Source organism: Salvelinus namaycush, chromosome 42 (genome assembly GCF_016432855.1).
Source record: "Salvelinus namaycush isolate Seneca chromosome 42, SaNama_1.0, whole genome shotgun sequence".
Taxonomy (NCBI): Eukaryota; Metazoa; Chordata; class Actinopteri; order Salmoniformes; family Salmonidae; genus Salvelinus; species Salvelinus namaycush.
The window spans coordinates 6,972,218-6,988,007 of record NC_052348.1 but is presented as its reverse complement, the minus strand read 5'-3'; the positions used below and the strand labels follow the sequence as shown (position 1 = coordinate 6,988,007).

The window sequence follows — 15,790 nt, the reverse complement described above, 5'->3', positions numbered from 1 at the left end:
CGGCAGGTAGCCTAGTGGTTAGAGCGTTGGACTAGTAACCGAAAGGTTGCAAGATCGAATCCCCGAGCTGACAAGGTAGAAATCTGTCGTTCTGCCCCTGAAACCACTGTTCCTAGGCCATCATTGAAAATAAAAATTCGCTCTTAACTGACTTGCCTAGTTAAATAAAGGTGTTTCGTCCCAGGATCCTTAGCTTAGAGGACACTATGGTGTTGAACGCTGAGCTGTAGTCAATGAATAGCATTCTCACATAAGTGTTCCTTTTGTCCAGGTCTGAAAGGGCAGTAGGGAGTGCAATAGAGATTGCATCATTATTACCACCTGGTGGTAAGGGTTATCATAAACCTACTCTAAGCAGGGAGTTATTATTTTAAAAAATGTAAACATGTTTTAACAGGACGCCTTGGACCTTTTCTGAGATGCATTGTGGATACAGGCCCAGATGTGATGTATACTAAAGAGAATCTCAATGAAAGTCTTAGAATGAAAAGTCCCATTTTGTGTTTATTAAACATAAACAAGTTTTAAATACACCATATGAAAACCACACATACACGTCTCAATGAACTTGATAAACTGCATTAATTTTCTCATTAAACATGTCTTGGGGGGTAAAAAATAAAGTAGTTTAATAGAAGTAATGAAACAGGCATTTGTGAACATCATATATCCTACAGAGTACAAACACAATATGTAACAGTCTTTTTAGGCTTATGTGGCTTATACACAGTGTACAAAACATTAGGAACACTTTCCTGCTTTTCCATGACATAGACTGACCAGGTGAATCCAGGTGAAAGCTATTATCCCTTATTGATGTCACTTGTTAAATTTACTTCAATCAGTGTAGATAAAGGGGAGGAGACAGGTTAAAGAAGGATTTGTAAGCCTTGAGGCAATTGAGAAAGGGATTGTGTATGTGTGCCATTCAGAGAGTGAATGGGCAAGACAAAAGTGCCTTTGAAAGGGATATGGTAGTTGGTGCCATGTGCATCGGTTTGAGTGTGTCAATAACTGCAACGCTGCTGGGTTTTTCACACTCAACAGTTTCCTGTGTGTATCAAGAATGGTCCACCACCAAAAGGACATCCAGCCAACTTGACACAACTGTGGGAAGCATTGGAGTCAGCATGGGCCAGCATCCCTGTGGAACACTTTCGACACCTTGTAGAGTTCATGCCCTGACGAATTGAGACTGTTCTGAGGACAAAAGGGGGTGCAACTCAATATTAAGAAGGTGTTCCTAATGTTTTGTGCACTCAGTGTATATCATATCACACAATGTCTGGATGCAATATTCAACACTGAAATCTGTTACTCTCGTTATTCCAAATGCATCTGTGGGTCTTTTCTGCTGAAAACAATGAAAATGTGTCTTTAATGCAGGGTTTGATCTAAATGTCAGAAGCTATCGAGTGGAATGGTTACTTTCTATGTTATAGAGTGGAATGTTTTTTCTGCTGGTGTAGCCTGAGGTAGCTCCTCTCTGAGAACCTCTTCTCACACTGGGGGCAAATATAGGGTTTCTCCCCTGTGTGGACCCTCTGGTGCCTCTTCAGGTCACCAGCCTGGGCGAAGCGCATATGACACTGGGTACAGCTGTACGGTTTTTCCCCTGTGTGGACCCTCTGGTGTCTCTTCAGGTGGCCAGCCTGGGCGAAGCGCATGTGACACTGGGTACAGCTGAAGGGTTTCTCCCCTGTGTGGACCCTCTGGTGCCTCTCCACCTTCTGGGAGCAACTGAAGCCTTTGTTACAGAACATGCAGAGGAAAGGTTTCTCTTTACTATATCCTGATGTGGCTCCCCCTCCCTGAACCTGGGTTCTATCCCTGTTGTTTGAGTTCAATTCCTGATCGAAAAGGACATGGCCGTGTGAATCGGAAGGCCCCATCGACGTGGACACTGGGTCGCAATGCCTGAGCAAGTGTAAAGGGGAATGGGTCGCAACATTTGTATTTGATTCAAAGCTTTCCCTGTAATCTAAGAAATCTCTGCCCTGTGAGAGTCCGTCTCCTAGGTGCCTATCTGCATTCCATGTGGGAGGAACGTTGCCCTCCACTTTCACAGTCACTTCATCTACGACCAGACCGCCCCCTTTCTCATCCAAGCACCCTTCAGAGTATACACTACTACTGTACTGGTTCCAGTCCCCTCTAGACAGATCAGTCTGTGCCTCTAAACCCAAGGGCATGTTGTCACGGTCCATCTCTGTAGTGTAAGAACAAGACGGATCATTGCCAGTCTCTAAAGCGGCACCTGAGTCCTGATGGGATTGAATCGTCCTCGGGCTTGGGTTACCGTAAAGTAAATACTCTGAGCCGAGAGCAGGACAGCCCTGTGGCCCCAGCCCCAGTCTCTCTGGGTCTGATCTGGGGTCAGATCCTGTGTGTAAAAGCCTTTGTGTTACAGTTAAAGTCTCGGTGTCTGTCTCTGACTTGAGGACGGTGTTCAGCGTTCCACTGACCTCCATGATGCTGCATCGGGTCCTGGGCTGCACTAGGGAGGCGGTGGGATCCTCCATAGCTACAGGGGGCGCTCCTGCCGCTTCAGTCTGGATGTCTCTGCTATGTCTTGGGTCCTCCTCTCCTTCAGTCGTCTCCTGCTTGACCACAGGACCTGCAGCCTCTGTATCTGCAGACTGACACAAGAAGAGGAGAGGTTATTATCAGTACATTAGTTGAATTGGATAACAATGTCGTGGGGAAGTCTCACAAGCTCCCATATGGCAAATACATTATGATGTACACGTGAGCTAATGAATAGCTGTGGGCAGCCTTTTTGAAATAAACTCGTCACATTTGATATACTGTAATTTTTATGTAACACTATTAAACTAACCTCTATCACAATAACGTGCTGTGTTGAGGTTCCACTCCCCTCGTCAACAGTGATTGGTTGGTCATCTCTCCATGTATTGTGTTCCGATGGCTTCACAAAGCTTCTGTGGACTCCATTGAGATGTCCTTCACCTGAGAGAGTGATTGGTGGAAAAGCGGTGGTTAAGTTAGGTACTGTCAATGCTCAACTGTATATTGTACCCTATTGACACTGTCTAGAATTGGCAAGGATATAAGGTAACACTTCTCATAACTTCTTGATATACTATTTATTGATAAATGTCAGTCATGAAGACAGTCGTGAAGAGGGCACGACAAAACATATTCCCTCTCAGGAGACTGAAAATATTTGGCATGGGTCCTCAGATCCTAAAAAGGTTTTACAGCTGCACCATCGAGAGCATCCTGATGGGTTGCATCACTGCCTGGTATGGCAACTGCTCGGCCTCCGACCGCAAGGCACTACGGAGGGTAGTGCGTACGGCCCAGTACATCACCGGGGCCAAGCTTCCTGCCACCCAGGACCTCTATACCAGGCGGTGTCAGAGGAAGGCCCTAAAAATTGTCAAAGACTCCAGCCACCCTAGTCATAGACTGTTCTCTCTGCTACCGCACGGCAAGCGGTACCGGAGCGCCATGTCTAGGTCCAAGAGGCTATTTGCATTGCCCCGCCCATGGATTCGAACCAGCGACTTTTTGGTTACTGGTCCAACACTCTTAACTGCTAAACTACCTGCAGCCCCAATCCAGAATCTGGTTGGAATATAATATTGTGTCTTTGCGGAAGATGGCTAAGTAATCATGGGGAATTATTGCATACTATCCACAAACTGACCAAGACCCAATTATGGGTAACACATCTGGGCCCGGTTTCCTGATAGCAATGGAACTTAGGCTTCGGAGTGTTTTAAGATACATCTTTCCTACAACGGCCTAAGATGTCACGTGTTTCCCAAAACACCAAGCAGAGAGAACTTTCGCTTAAAGGCAATTTATGCTTGATCCACAGGCTCCGTACGTAGGGTGTGACGCAACAGCGTAGCATTCGGAGCCTTGTGGAGGCCAAATCCAGCTCTGTACAGAGATGCCATGCGCCTCTCATGTTGTGTAACAATGCGGAGGGCTCCGTATAGCTCCACACTGACACGATTGGTTGACGGTAGGTGGGGGTGGTAAATCCTCTATAAACACAAACTCAATTTCTTGACAACAAACATGGAGAACATTAACGAAAGGCTATCAGAAGAAGTTAACAAAAAAACAAAAACATATTTATGATACCTCGTGTACGGATTTCAAAAAACACAAAAATGTGTTTGAACTGTGTGTTTGAGATCGGGAAGGTAATGGGGATAACGCGGGTGAAGAGGTCAATGGAATGCAGACCCTAGGGGATAGAAGGAAGCTGGATTGACGCACATTCAACAAATCTGATCTAACAAAGTGGATATTTGTCAAATCCATCACGATTTCTATATTATAACAGGTCCACAATGTGGTTACTCAAATCCAATTTGGATACATTTGGCTGTTTTCGCTGCAAAACATTTAGAAGTTGTGCCTTTTCAGGTTTAGAAAAAGTGACTGCCAAATGCTAACTCCCATTCGTATAAACTGGTAGCACAGCTAGCATACAGACATCGGTGGTGGTAGTCGTCAAAGTAGTTTTAACTGTAATGCAGTTGATTCATGACAATGACATGAACATATATTGAGCTTGACATCCATATAAGCATTATACTCCGATTTCTACCTCAATATAGTGTGAAAAACACATACAAACAATAGCCTAAATACAGTGGTGTGTATTCATGGATGCCAAGGGAAGCCAGGCTTCCCCAAATATTTGACCAATAAAAATGATAAAATAATGTCTCTTTCATCTCTGTTTTTTCTCTGTCCAAATGTTCCGTTTATTTGCAAGTGACTTAATCTCACCGGAGAAATCATCCGAGCGAGGGAAACAGCGCCCCTCTGTCTCAGTATGTGTAGCCCATGTATCTTATGCTGCCTGGAACACCAATCAAATCACATCCTAAGCAAAACGTCATTATTGTTTCTGGTCTGTTTGTGTTGATGTCCTGCAGTAGCTAGTTTACTAAATCGGCTCTTTCCTAAACAATGGATGGAGATGGGGATTTGGACTTGTGGTTTTGACTTAACTCTCTGTACAGGCCAATGATTATGAAGGCGATTCTGATCTAACCATAAATTAATATGTTGTACCACTGGCTTGAGACGATTGAAGTCCAATATGTAGCCTAGTAGGCTCACGTTAACTAGCTAGCTTAGCTGGCTCATTGTTGCCTGTGTAAGGAAGTCAGTGTTACGGAGTCTAGTTGATAGGTAATCGACTAGCTGGACTGTTCCCCAGACTCCACGTACAGGGATTTGTACAATGCTTAACAAGGCTGTTGAACTTGACATTGGTGTCTGTCTTTATTCCCTTATCCAACCTAACATACAGAAACATGGTATCAGAAGTGGCTCGGAAAACACACGTTTGTTAATTTTGTAACTAAGTACAGTATAGGCGCAGTTACGTTCCATATGCGAACACACGCCGTTTCCTACTCACAACACTGATCAACTCGTTGTTAGCTGGCTAGCTAGCATCACTACCTACCTCCATGACTGAAGGGAAAGACATCTCCTATTCCATTGCTATGGCAGCGAACATTCCGCCACCAAATCACATGGTTCTCACAGGGGACTGGAATACTAATTGGGACAACTTCAGGGATGAATTCGAGGACTATGCGCTGGCGACCGGTCTACATGAGAAACCCAACGAGGTACAAGCGGCAACTCTGAGGAGTTTAATGGGCAGCGAATGCAGGCATATCTACCGGCACCATCTCACCCTCACGGCACGACAACAGTGTGATGCAAAGGCTATATTGGATGCATTGGAGAATTACTTCAAACCCGCCAGAAACGTCATTTACGAGCGATTCGTTTTCGGAAGCTGCAAACAGGAAGAGGGTGAGTCAGTACACAACTTTGTAACCCGTTTGAGAGAGAAATCCGCCACTTGTGAATACGGGGGATTGAAAGATGAATTGATTCGTGACAAAATAGTACTGGGAATTGCAAATGAGAATACGCGCCGGCGTCTACTGAGAGAGAGAGGCTTAACATTAGTAACTGCCATCGAAATGTGCCGCACTGCTGAAGTCACTGACATGAGAATGAGAGCAATGGAAACGGAAACCCCACGCTCCGACGTTGATACTGTTCACGCTGTTGCTAGGCAGACATTCAGACAAAACCAATCGAGGCAGAGTAATTCACCACGAACGGTGAACACAGAGAGCCCCGTAGCATGTAAATACTGTGGGAATACACACACACGTGGCAAAGAGCACTGCCCTGCCTACGGAAAACCATGCAGAGCTTGTGGAACTAATAATCACTTTGCAAAAGTGTGTCTCAAAAGCAAAAGAAGGGTGAGTGAGGGCAAGATTCACTGTGTTGATGATGTTACTCAATGTTCAGAGCTGAACAGTGAAAGGGACATTTACATGCATGAATCCATTGGGGCTGTACACTCAAGAGGGAAGAAATGGTTTGTGACACTACGATTACACAACAAGCAACAACAATGTCAACTGGATTCGGGTGCTACATGCAACGTAATGAGCTACAAAGCCAAAATCAATCTGGCACCTGACACACATCTATTGCCCAGCGATACTAGACTAAAGCTGTACTCAGGAGAACTAATGAGCTCTATGGGCACCTTTGAGACCGAATGTGTTATTCGGGGACGCAAACACAAGCTGGAGTTTGAGATTGTGAAAACCAGTCAAAATCCTCTCCTCTCAGGCTCCACATGCGAACGCCTGGGACTGATGCAGTTCACTGTACCAAATGACCTGCACATTGTGGATCATGTCCAGCATGGACCCCTGTCCAAAGAACAACTACTCAGCAGATATGACGATGTATTCAACATGCCCGTTGAATCAGTGCCTGGGGAGGTACACTTTGAAGTGGATGAGAGCATCACTCCAGTCCAGTGTGCTCCTCGCAATGTGCCCATTGCAATGAAAGTGGCTGTGAAGGCCCAGCTGGACAAGTATGAGGCCGATGGCCACATGACATCTGTGACTGAACCAACTGACTGGATTAGCAATATGGTCATAGTGAAAAAACCAGAGAAGCTGAGGGTCTGCATCGACCCAAAGCATCTGAACCAAGCACTGAAACGATCCCACTACATCATGCCGACACTAGAGGATGTCCTCTATAAGCTTCCCAAGGCCAGGATTTTCACCTTGGTGGATGCCCGAGATGCATTCCTTCAATGCAAGCTGGACGAAGAAAGCAGCTTCATGACTACCTTCTGGACCCCCTGGGGTCGGAAACGCTGGCTCAAGCTCCCGTTTGGTGTCTCAGTGGCGCCTGAGGTATACCAACGCAAGCAGCACGAGTTACTGGCTGGGCTCAAGGGCATTGAACCCATCGCCGATGATATCCTGATCGTAGGCTGTGGTGAAACAGACGAAGAAGCAGAACGCGACCACGATGTGAAGCTCCTGGCACTGATGGAGCGCTGCCGATCAGTTAAGCTTCGTCTTGGCCTGAAGAAGCTGCAGTTCAAGGTGAAAGACGTCCACTTCCATGGCCACATTCTCTCGGCAAAAGGCCTGAAGCCGGACCCAGACAAGGTCCAAGCGATCCTCGACATGCCAAACCCGTCTGATGCAAAAGGAGTACAGCGTCTCATCGGCTTTGCAAACTATCTTGCAAAGTTCATGCCACACCTATCAGCAGTCTGTGAGCCTCTGCGCCGGTTGCTGGACAAAGACACACCGTGGCACTGGCTACCCAAGCACGAGGCCGCAGTGCAGGAGATGAAATCTCTGGCTTCATCCATGCCAGTGTTGCGCTACTACGACGTCACGAAGCCTGTCACAATCCAGAGCGACTCTAGCCAAAGGGGACTTGGATGCTGCCTTATGCAGGAAGGCCAGCCCGTTGCGTTTGCCTCGAGAGCGCTCACCCCCACCGAACAAAACTATGCACAAATTGAGAAAGAGTGCCTCAGCATCGTCTTCTCCTGCCAGCGATTCCATCACTACTTATATGGTCGAGAGCTGGTCACCGCTGAAACTGACCACAAACCACTCATTTCCATATTCAGTAAACCTCTCCTCAATGCGCCCAAGAGGCTTCAAAGCATGCTCCTGACTCTGCAAAACTACAGCCTGAAGGTCATTTACAAGCCAGGACCAGAGATGTACATCAGCGACACACTGAGCAGGGCAACAGCACAATGTACAGGTCGAGGCACTGCCTATCAGCGGCAGGCCATCTGTTCGCTACAGCAGGAACAACAAGATGTTCAACAGATCAATCAGGCAGACTACTTAAACGTCACAGATCACCGCCTAGCCCAGATCAGGCAACATACTGACAAGGACGAACACCTACAGTCACTGAAGTCCATGGCTCTCGCAGGTTGGCCATATCTGAAAGAGGAGACACCTTTCACAGTGAGAGAATACTGGACCTTTCGAGATGAGATCAGTGTGCAAAATGGCGTCTTGTTCAGAGGTCAGAAGGTCATTATTCCCAAATCACTACGTCCAGAGATGCTTACCCGCATACATTCCAGTCACGTTGGAGGTGACGCATGCTACCGCCAGGCTCGTGAAACATTATACTGGCCAAACATGCAAGCAGAAATTAAAGACTTTGTCAGCAACTGTACCACATGCAACGAGTACGCTCATGAACAGCAAAAGGAAACCATGATGTCACACGAACTGCCCACAAGGGCCTGGCAAATCATCAGCATGGACTTATTCAGCCACAGACAAAAGGACTATCTTCTCATCGTTGATCATTACTCTGACTTTTGGGAAATTGAACTGCTCCCTGACTTGTCTGCAGAGACGGTCATAAAGCGCTGCAAGGCGCAGTTTGCAAGGCAAGGTCAGCCTGACAAGGTAATCACGGACAATGGCCCACAATTCACTGCACAGTTCAAGCGTTTCGCCTCAGAATGGGAGTTTGACCACGTGACCTCCTCTCCAAGACACCCAAAAGCAAATGGCAAGGCAGAATCAGCTGTCAAGATTGCAAAAAACCTGTTAAGCAGGGCCTTGCGCGACAGCAACGACCCATGGAAAGCGATCTTACAGTGGAGGAACACACCCACCGAAAACATGGACAGCAGCCCAGCACAACACCTTCTGTCCAGACGTCTGAAGACTACTATCCCCGTAGCTAACAAGCTACTTGAGCCCTGCGTCATGGTTGGCGTCACGGACAAACTGCGTCACAGAAAGCAGCTCGCTAAGTGCTTCTACGACCGGACTGCTCGAGACCTACCAGAGCTGGAGGTGGGTGAAACTATAAGGATGAAACCGCTGCCGGGAGACCACACAGGACTTTGGAGGCTGGGCACATGCCTACAGAGAGTTGCACCACGTTCTTACCTGGTGGATGTTGGTGGCTCCCTCTATCGTCGCAATCGGGTGGATCTGCGCGTAGCAGAGCAGACAAACCAGAACATGCCATACACTCACCTAGATGAGCTGGATCACAGTCCAGGCCTAAGGGTAAGGGGTGCAGAATTGAGACATGAGCCAACTGAAGGTGAGGCTTCTACCCCATCAAACTCTCCAGCTCGTGGCCCTAATCCTACACCTGTCAGAGCCAATACTTACTCACGGGTGGGTCGGCTGTGCAAGCCACCGGACAGGCTTACTCTGTAAGCAAGAGACTTAACTTGTTGTCTGTTAATAAAAAAAAATAAAAAAAAAATAAAAAAGGAAGATGACAACTAAAGTAAAAAGAAAATGTCATGCTTTTCAATTGTTATGACTTGACTGTTAAGAACTCAATGTTATGCCGTTATGTTTGCACTTTCTATTGAAAAGGATGATGTTACGGAGTCTAGTTGATAGGTAATCGACTAGCTGGACTGTTCCCCAGACTCCACGTACAGGGATTTGTACAATGCTTAACAAGGCTGTTGAACTTGACATTGGTGTCTGTCTTTATTCCCTTATCCAACCTAACATACAGAAACAGTCAGGATATCAAGCATTTTAGCTAGGTAGCTTATCAAAACAAAAACTAAAAGTGTACTGCATGATAGAGCCATAGTCTGTTTTGCCAACATGAAAGAGAGGAGGATGGCATTTGTGTTCAACTAGTCAACAAGTAGGGTGAGTCCAAAATTTTTTTTTGTTTTACTTACGTGCACACGCACACACAAAAATCAGTTCCATGGACAGCCACATGATATTAAAAAAAAAATTGCAACATTGATTGGACTAAATCTTTTTTGGTATCTTTAAGTTGATTTTCAGTGTATTAAACCAAGCATATATAGCCTCGTAGATTTGATGTTTACGTTGAAATGGTGCTGGAATAGCGGAGGCAGTGCTCCCGTTGTCTTTGTGCTGACTTGCGGTAACTCTGTGGTCCTAAATCAGTAGTTGTTTAGTAAACTGTCGAAAACATTAACTTGCTTAACCATTCTGCAGGTGAGATAACTGTTTGTTACATGCAATTTGCTTTGTGGACGGATGTTGTGCTCCGGTTTTGTCTAGTTAAATTTATTCCGCCACTGTGTAACTTGTCTTTTTGTTGGGCTTACTGTATATCACAGTGGCATATTAACTAATTTGTTACAGAGCAAACAAAGCAATTACCACAACATAAGTGGTAATATGTCTTTTTTTTTACTGGCTTGGCTTCCTTTGTGATACTACCCACGCACCTAAATCAGGGTTTCCGAAACTACACAGCTGATACCAAATAATCAACCTATCATCAAGCTTTGATCATTTGAATCAGCTGTGTAGTGCTAGGGAAAAACCCAAAACGTATACCCGGGGGGTCAGGACCGAGTTTGGGATACGCTAGCCTAAATGTAGACAAATTTTGCTAGGGGAAATGGGGAGATTCGGGGTGGAGGTGCAGGTGGAAAAACAGTGCAGCCTTTTAAACGTTTTTGGGACTTAAAGATTTTTGAAGACTTGCAAGGGGTACTGACACTGGAAGACCTGCCCTCCCTGGTTCCCATTGAGCCTGAGTAGGGATCAGATCTGTTATTTTTTAAACAGCAAAGTTGTTTGATTTAGTTTATTGGTATTTTGATCCATTTATGGGAATCCAGTTTCCATCCCTCACAGTAGGTGGCGGGATGCACATTAAGTTGTGCGATCGCCAATATACCATAGAAGACAACTTCCTTCACAACAGCTCTGTGCTGCTCCGCGAAACGCAAGAAGTAGAGGCCATATCACCGTAAATGTATTAAAAAGATATAGCCTGCCTATACTGTAGGTAGGCTATATTTTTTTCAATATAATCAGTTATGTTTTATTTTGCCAATGCTGACGTCGGGTTGACCATGCAGCGCCTTTATTCAAAATGTACCTCTTGCCATTCCTCTGTATCGGTCGAGGATCTTCACACTTCTGGGGCGACTGACAAGGACGCGCTCTCGCATTGCCACCTCTCGTGACACCTTAAGTTCCTGTAGCTGTAGTTTCCTCCGCAATGCCCTGTTTTCTTTCTGGCTTTGAGTTATTTCCAAACGAAACACTGCATAGTCGTCGTCTACGAGTTTACAGATCTCTGCCACGGCTGCATTCGCTAGCACCTCCATGATGGAGGCTATTTGAGTGTGAAAAACAATACAGCTGGCCATTGTTAGCGAACATTAGCAGCTAGCTAGCGTTATATAGACAACATCTATCAACCAAGTCCTGTCTCCAACGCGAATGAAAGACTACCTGGAGTAAGTATGTGATGCTGTGCAGTTAAATGAGTCAAATGTTGATTTCCATGGTGTTAATAAACCTCTAAATAAAAACGCGAACGTGGAAATTGTTCTTCGTCACTGTTTACTTCCGTTTACACTGAAGTGAAGAGAAATATCAGCGTGTCGTCGCAACACTTAAAAAAGTACTTCCGGGTCACAGAGTTTTAGAAATTCTTCAAAATTAAGGTCGCCCAAGTAATAGTAGAAAACTGTCAATAACCTGCATTTATTCATATTTGTTCATATTTAAGTGACATTTGCACCATGTTCCAAAGTCATATAAATGCCCCAAGTGCGAATCCCTGTTAATGGAATACATATTGGCTTTTAGAGCATAAACTATTTTGGGTGCTGCATTAAAAGTTTTGTTGGGAGTAGTAGTGTTTGTAGAATGTATATATGGTGTCATTTCATGGGGCTCTGAATAATATGGAGTGTTGCTGGCCTTTTACTACACCCATTCTATTGGGACAAACCTCAGTCGCCCATGAAATAACACCATATATTCTACAGATCCTACTGAGTATTTCCAACCCCACTTTTTTCATTGGTGCATAGAATCGTATTCTCTCTAAGCCAATAATGTAATTCTTAGGCCTACAGTGTATTGGATTGGGACCAATGAAATGAGTGGAGTAGAAAGGGCTTGCTGGGTTTTTAGACCACAGTCATCCAAGAAATAACACCATATATAGACTCTAGTGCTAGATCAATAGGGTCTGTAGAATATTATGTTCTTTACATTCATTTACTTAAGCTCCAAACATTTTTTAAATTGTTTTATTTCCCCTTTATTTAACCAGGTAGGCTAGTTGAGAACAAGTTCTCATTTGCAACTGTGACCTGGCCAAGATTAAGCAAAGCAGTTTGACGCATACAACAACAGAGTTACACATGGAATAAACAAACATACAGTCAATAATACCGTAGAAAAAGTCTATATACAGTATGTGCAAATGAGGTAGGATAAGGGAGGTAAGGCAATAAATAGGCCATGGTGGCGAAGTAATTACAATATAGCAATTATACACTGGAATGGTAGATGTGCAGAAGATGAATGTGTAAGTAGAGATACTGGGGTGCAAAGGAGAAAGATAAATAAATAAATACAGTATGGGGATGAGGTAGTTGGATGGGCTATTTCCAGGTGGGCTATGCACAGGTGCAGTGATCTGTGAGTTGCTCTGACAGCTGGTGCTTAAAGCTAGTGAGGGAGATATGAGTCTCCAGCTTCAGTGATTTTTGCAGTTCGTTCCAGTCATTGGCAGCAGAGAACTGGAAGGAAAGGTGGCCAAAGGAAGAATTGGCTTTGGGGCTGACCAGTGAGATATACCTGCTGGAGCACGTGCTACGGGTGGGTGCTGCTATGGTGACCAGTGAGCTGAGATAAGGTGGGGCTTTACCTAGCAGAGACTTGTAGATGACCTGGAGCCAGTGGGTTTGTTGACGAATATGAAGCGAAGGCCAGCCAACGAGAGCATACAGGTCGCAGTGGTGGGTAGTATATGGGGCTTTGGTGACAAAACAGATGGCACTGTGATAGACTGCATCCAATTTGTTGAGTAGAGTGTTGGAGGCTATTTTGTAAATGACATCGCCGAAGTCGAGGATCAGTAGGATGGTCAGTTTTACGAGGGTATGTTTGGCAGCATGAGTGAAGGATGCTTTGTTGTGAAATAGGAAGCCGATTCTAGATTTAATTTTGGAATGGAGATGCTTAATGTGAGTCTGGAAGGAGAGTTTACAGTCTAACCAGACACCTAGGTATTTATAGTTGTCCACATATTCTAAGTCAGAACCGTCCAGAGTAGTGATGCTGGGCGGGCGGGCGGGCAGGCAGGTGCGGGCAGCGATCGGTTGAAGAGCATGCATTTAGTTTAACTTGCATTTAAGAGCAGTTGGAGGCCACGGAAGGAGAGTTGTATGGCATTGAAGCTCGTCTGGAGGTTAGTTAACACAGTGTCCAAAGAAGGGCCAGAGGTATACAGAATGGTGTCATCTGCGTAGAGGTGGATCAGAGAATCACCAGCAACAAGTGCGACATCATTGATGTATACAGAGAAGAGAGTCGGCCCAAAAATTGAACCCTGTGGCCCTCCGATTTGACACACTGAACTCTATCAGAGAAGTAGTTGGTGGGCGAGGCAATCATTTGAGAAACCAAGGCTTTTGAGTCTGCCGATAAGAATATGGTGATTGACAGAGTCAAAAGCCTTGACCAGGTCGATGAATACGGCTGCACAGTAATGTCTCTTATCGAAGGCGGTTATGATATCGTTTAGGACCTTGAGCGTGGATGAGGTGCACCCATGACCAGCTCTGAAACCAGATTGCATAGTGGAGAAGGTACGGTGGGATTCGAAATGGTCGGTAATCTGTTTCGAAGACCTTAGAAAGGCAAGGTAGATTTAGGTCTGTAGCAGTTTGGGTCTAGAGTGTCTCCCTCTTTGAAGAGGGGGATGACCGCGGCAGCTTTCCAATCTTTGGGAATCTCAGACGATATAAAAGAGAGGTTGAACAGGCTAGTAATATGGGTTGCAACAATTTCGGCAGATAATTTTATAAAGAGAGGGTCCAGATTGTCTAGCCCGGCTGATTTGTAGGGGTCCAGATTTTGCAGCTCTTTCAGAACATCAGCTATTTGGGTGAAGGAGAAGCTGGGGAGGCTTGGGCGAGTTGCTGTGGGGGGTGGAGGGCTGTTGATCAGGGTAGGGGTAGCCAGGTGGAAAGCATGGCCAGCCGTAGAAAAATGCTTATTGAAATTCTTAATTATAGTGGATTTATCGGTGGTGACAGTGTTTCCTAGCCTCAGTGCAGTGGGCAGCTGGGAGGAGGTGCTCTAATTCTTCATGGACTTTATAGTGTCCCAGAACTTTTTTGATTTTGTGCTACAGGATGGAAGAGCAGAATTAGGCATATACCCGCTAATGATCAAAATCCAGAAAGGAGCCGTTAAATTCTACAACCACCTGAAAGGAAGCGATTCCCAAACGTTCTATAACAAAGCCATCACCTACAGAGAAATTAACCTGGAGAAGAGCCCTCTAAGCAAGCTGGTCCTGGGGCTCTGTTCACAAACAGAGCCCCAGGACAGCAACACAATTAGACACAACCAAATCATGAGAAAACAAAAAAGTATTACTTGACACATTGGAAAGAATTTACAAAACAACAGAGCAAACTAGAATGCTATTTGGCCCTAAATAGAGAGTACACAGTGGCAGAATACCTGACCACTGTGACTGATATTGAGAAAGGTTGCCAAAGGCAGACCTGGCTCTTAAGAGAAGACCGGCTATGTGCACACTGCACAACAAAATGAGCTGCACTTCCTAATAACCTGCCAAATGTGTGACCATATTAGAGAAACATATTTCCCTCAGATTACACAGACCTACAAAGAATTGGAAAACAAATCCAATTTTGACAAACTCCCATATCTATTGGGTGAAATACCACAGTTTGCAATCACAGCAGCAAGATTTGTGACCTGTTGCCACGAGAGAGAGAGCACTCTCAAGCTCAGAGCAGGCTTGTTTGGAAAGAACCGTAATATAATTACTTTATTCCATCTACATCACCTTAGTAAGGAAAATATGAATCTGTCCTTTTATCTTGCCTAGGTTTACTGTCTCTCTAAAAACAAGTACTTACAAGCCTGTTTCAAATGACAAGTTAATAAGGGGTATGTGGTTAATTACCCCCCCCCCCCCCCTCACTAAACAGAAGTAAACAGGTTGTACACTCTGACCCAGTTTGTAGAGACCAAGTTGATAGAGGGGAGGATGGAACAATAGCTGATTAAGGACAACCCCCAACTACTACCCAGTGCCATGGGAGGGCTATAGGGGGAAGGGACACAGTAGGGGTTGTTTTTGGACCTCTTCCCCAATGAAAGCATGACCTCAAGGCCATGTTATCTCAGCAGAACTGGCTTTCCTCCAATGGTTGGTTTAGTTAACCCTTGTTTTAAATGTAGTCACAAACAATTCAGAGCAGAGGTCAAAGGCTTCCTTTCTGGGAATTCCATGTTTTCTGTTTTCCAGCCCACGTTCACAAGATGGGAGGAACACACACAGAGAAAAAACAAGACCCTAGTCACCTTTAGAGCCCCAGGCTACTTACGGTACGTTCTAGGATACGTGGCATCCTAAAATGGTC

The 15,790-nt window shown here is 45.2% G+C and overlaps 1 protein-coding gene across 2 annotated transcripts in view; it reads right to left on the bottom strand.

Moving 5' to 3' along the window:
• Positions 1-11,719, bottom strand: part of LOC120034800 (zinc finger protein 716-like) — a 160,295-nt gene extending 148,576 nt beyond the window's left edge. For both annotated transcript variants that reach the window (XM_038981423.1, XM_038981424.1), the window contains exons 1-3: positions 11,242-11,719; positions 2,840-2,970; positions 2,466-2,639 (exon numbers count right to left, since the gene is read on the bottom strand). In XM_038981423.1, the coding sequence (XP_038837351.1) occupies positions 2,466-2,639; positions 2,840-2,970; positions 11,242-11,515 (579 nt within the window). In that variant the 5' untranslated portion in view covers positions 11,516-11,719. The remainder of the gene's footprint in view (positions 1-2,465; positions 2,640-2,839; positions 2,971-11,241) is intronic.
• Positions 11,720-15,790: the final 4,071 nt, after the last annotated feature.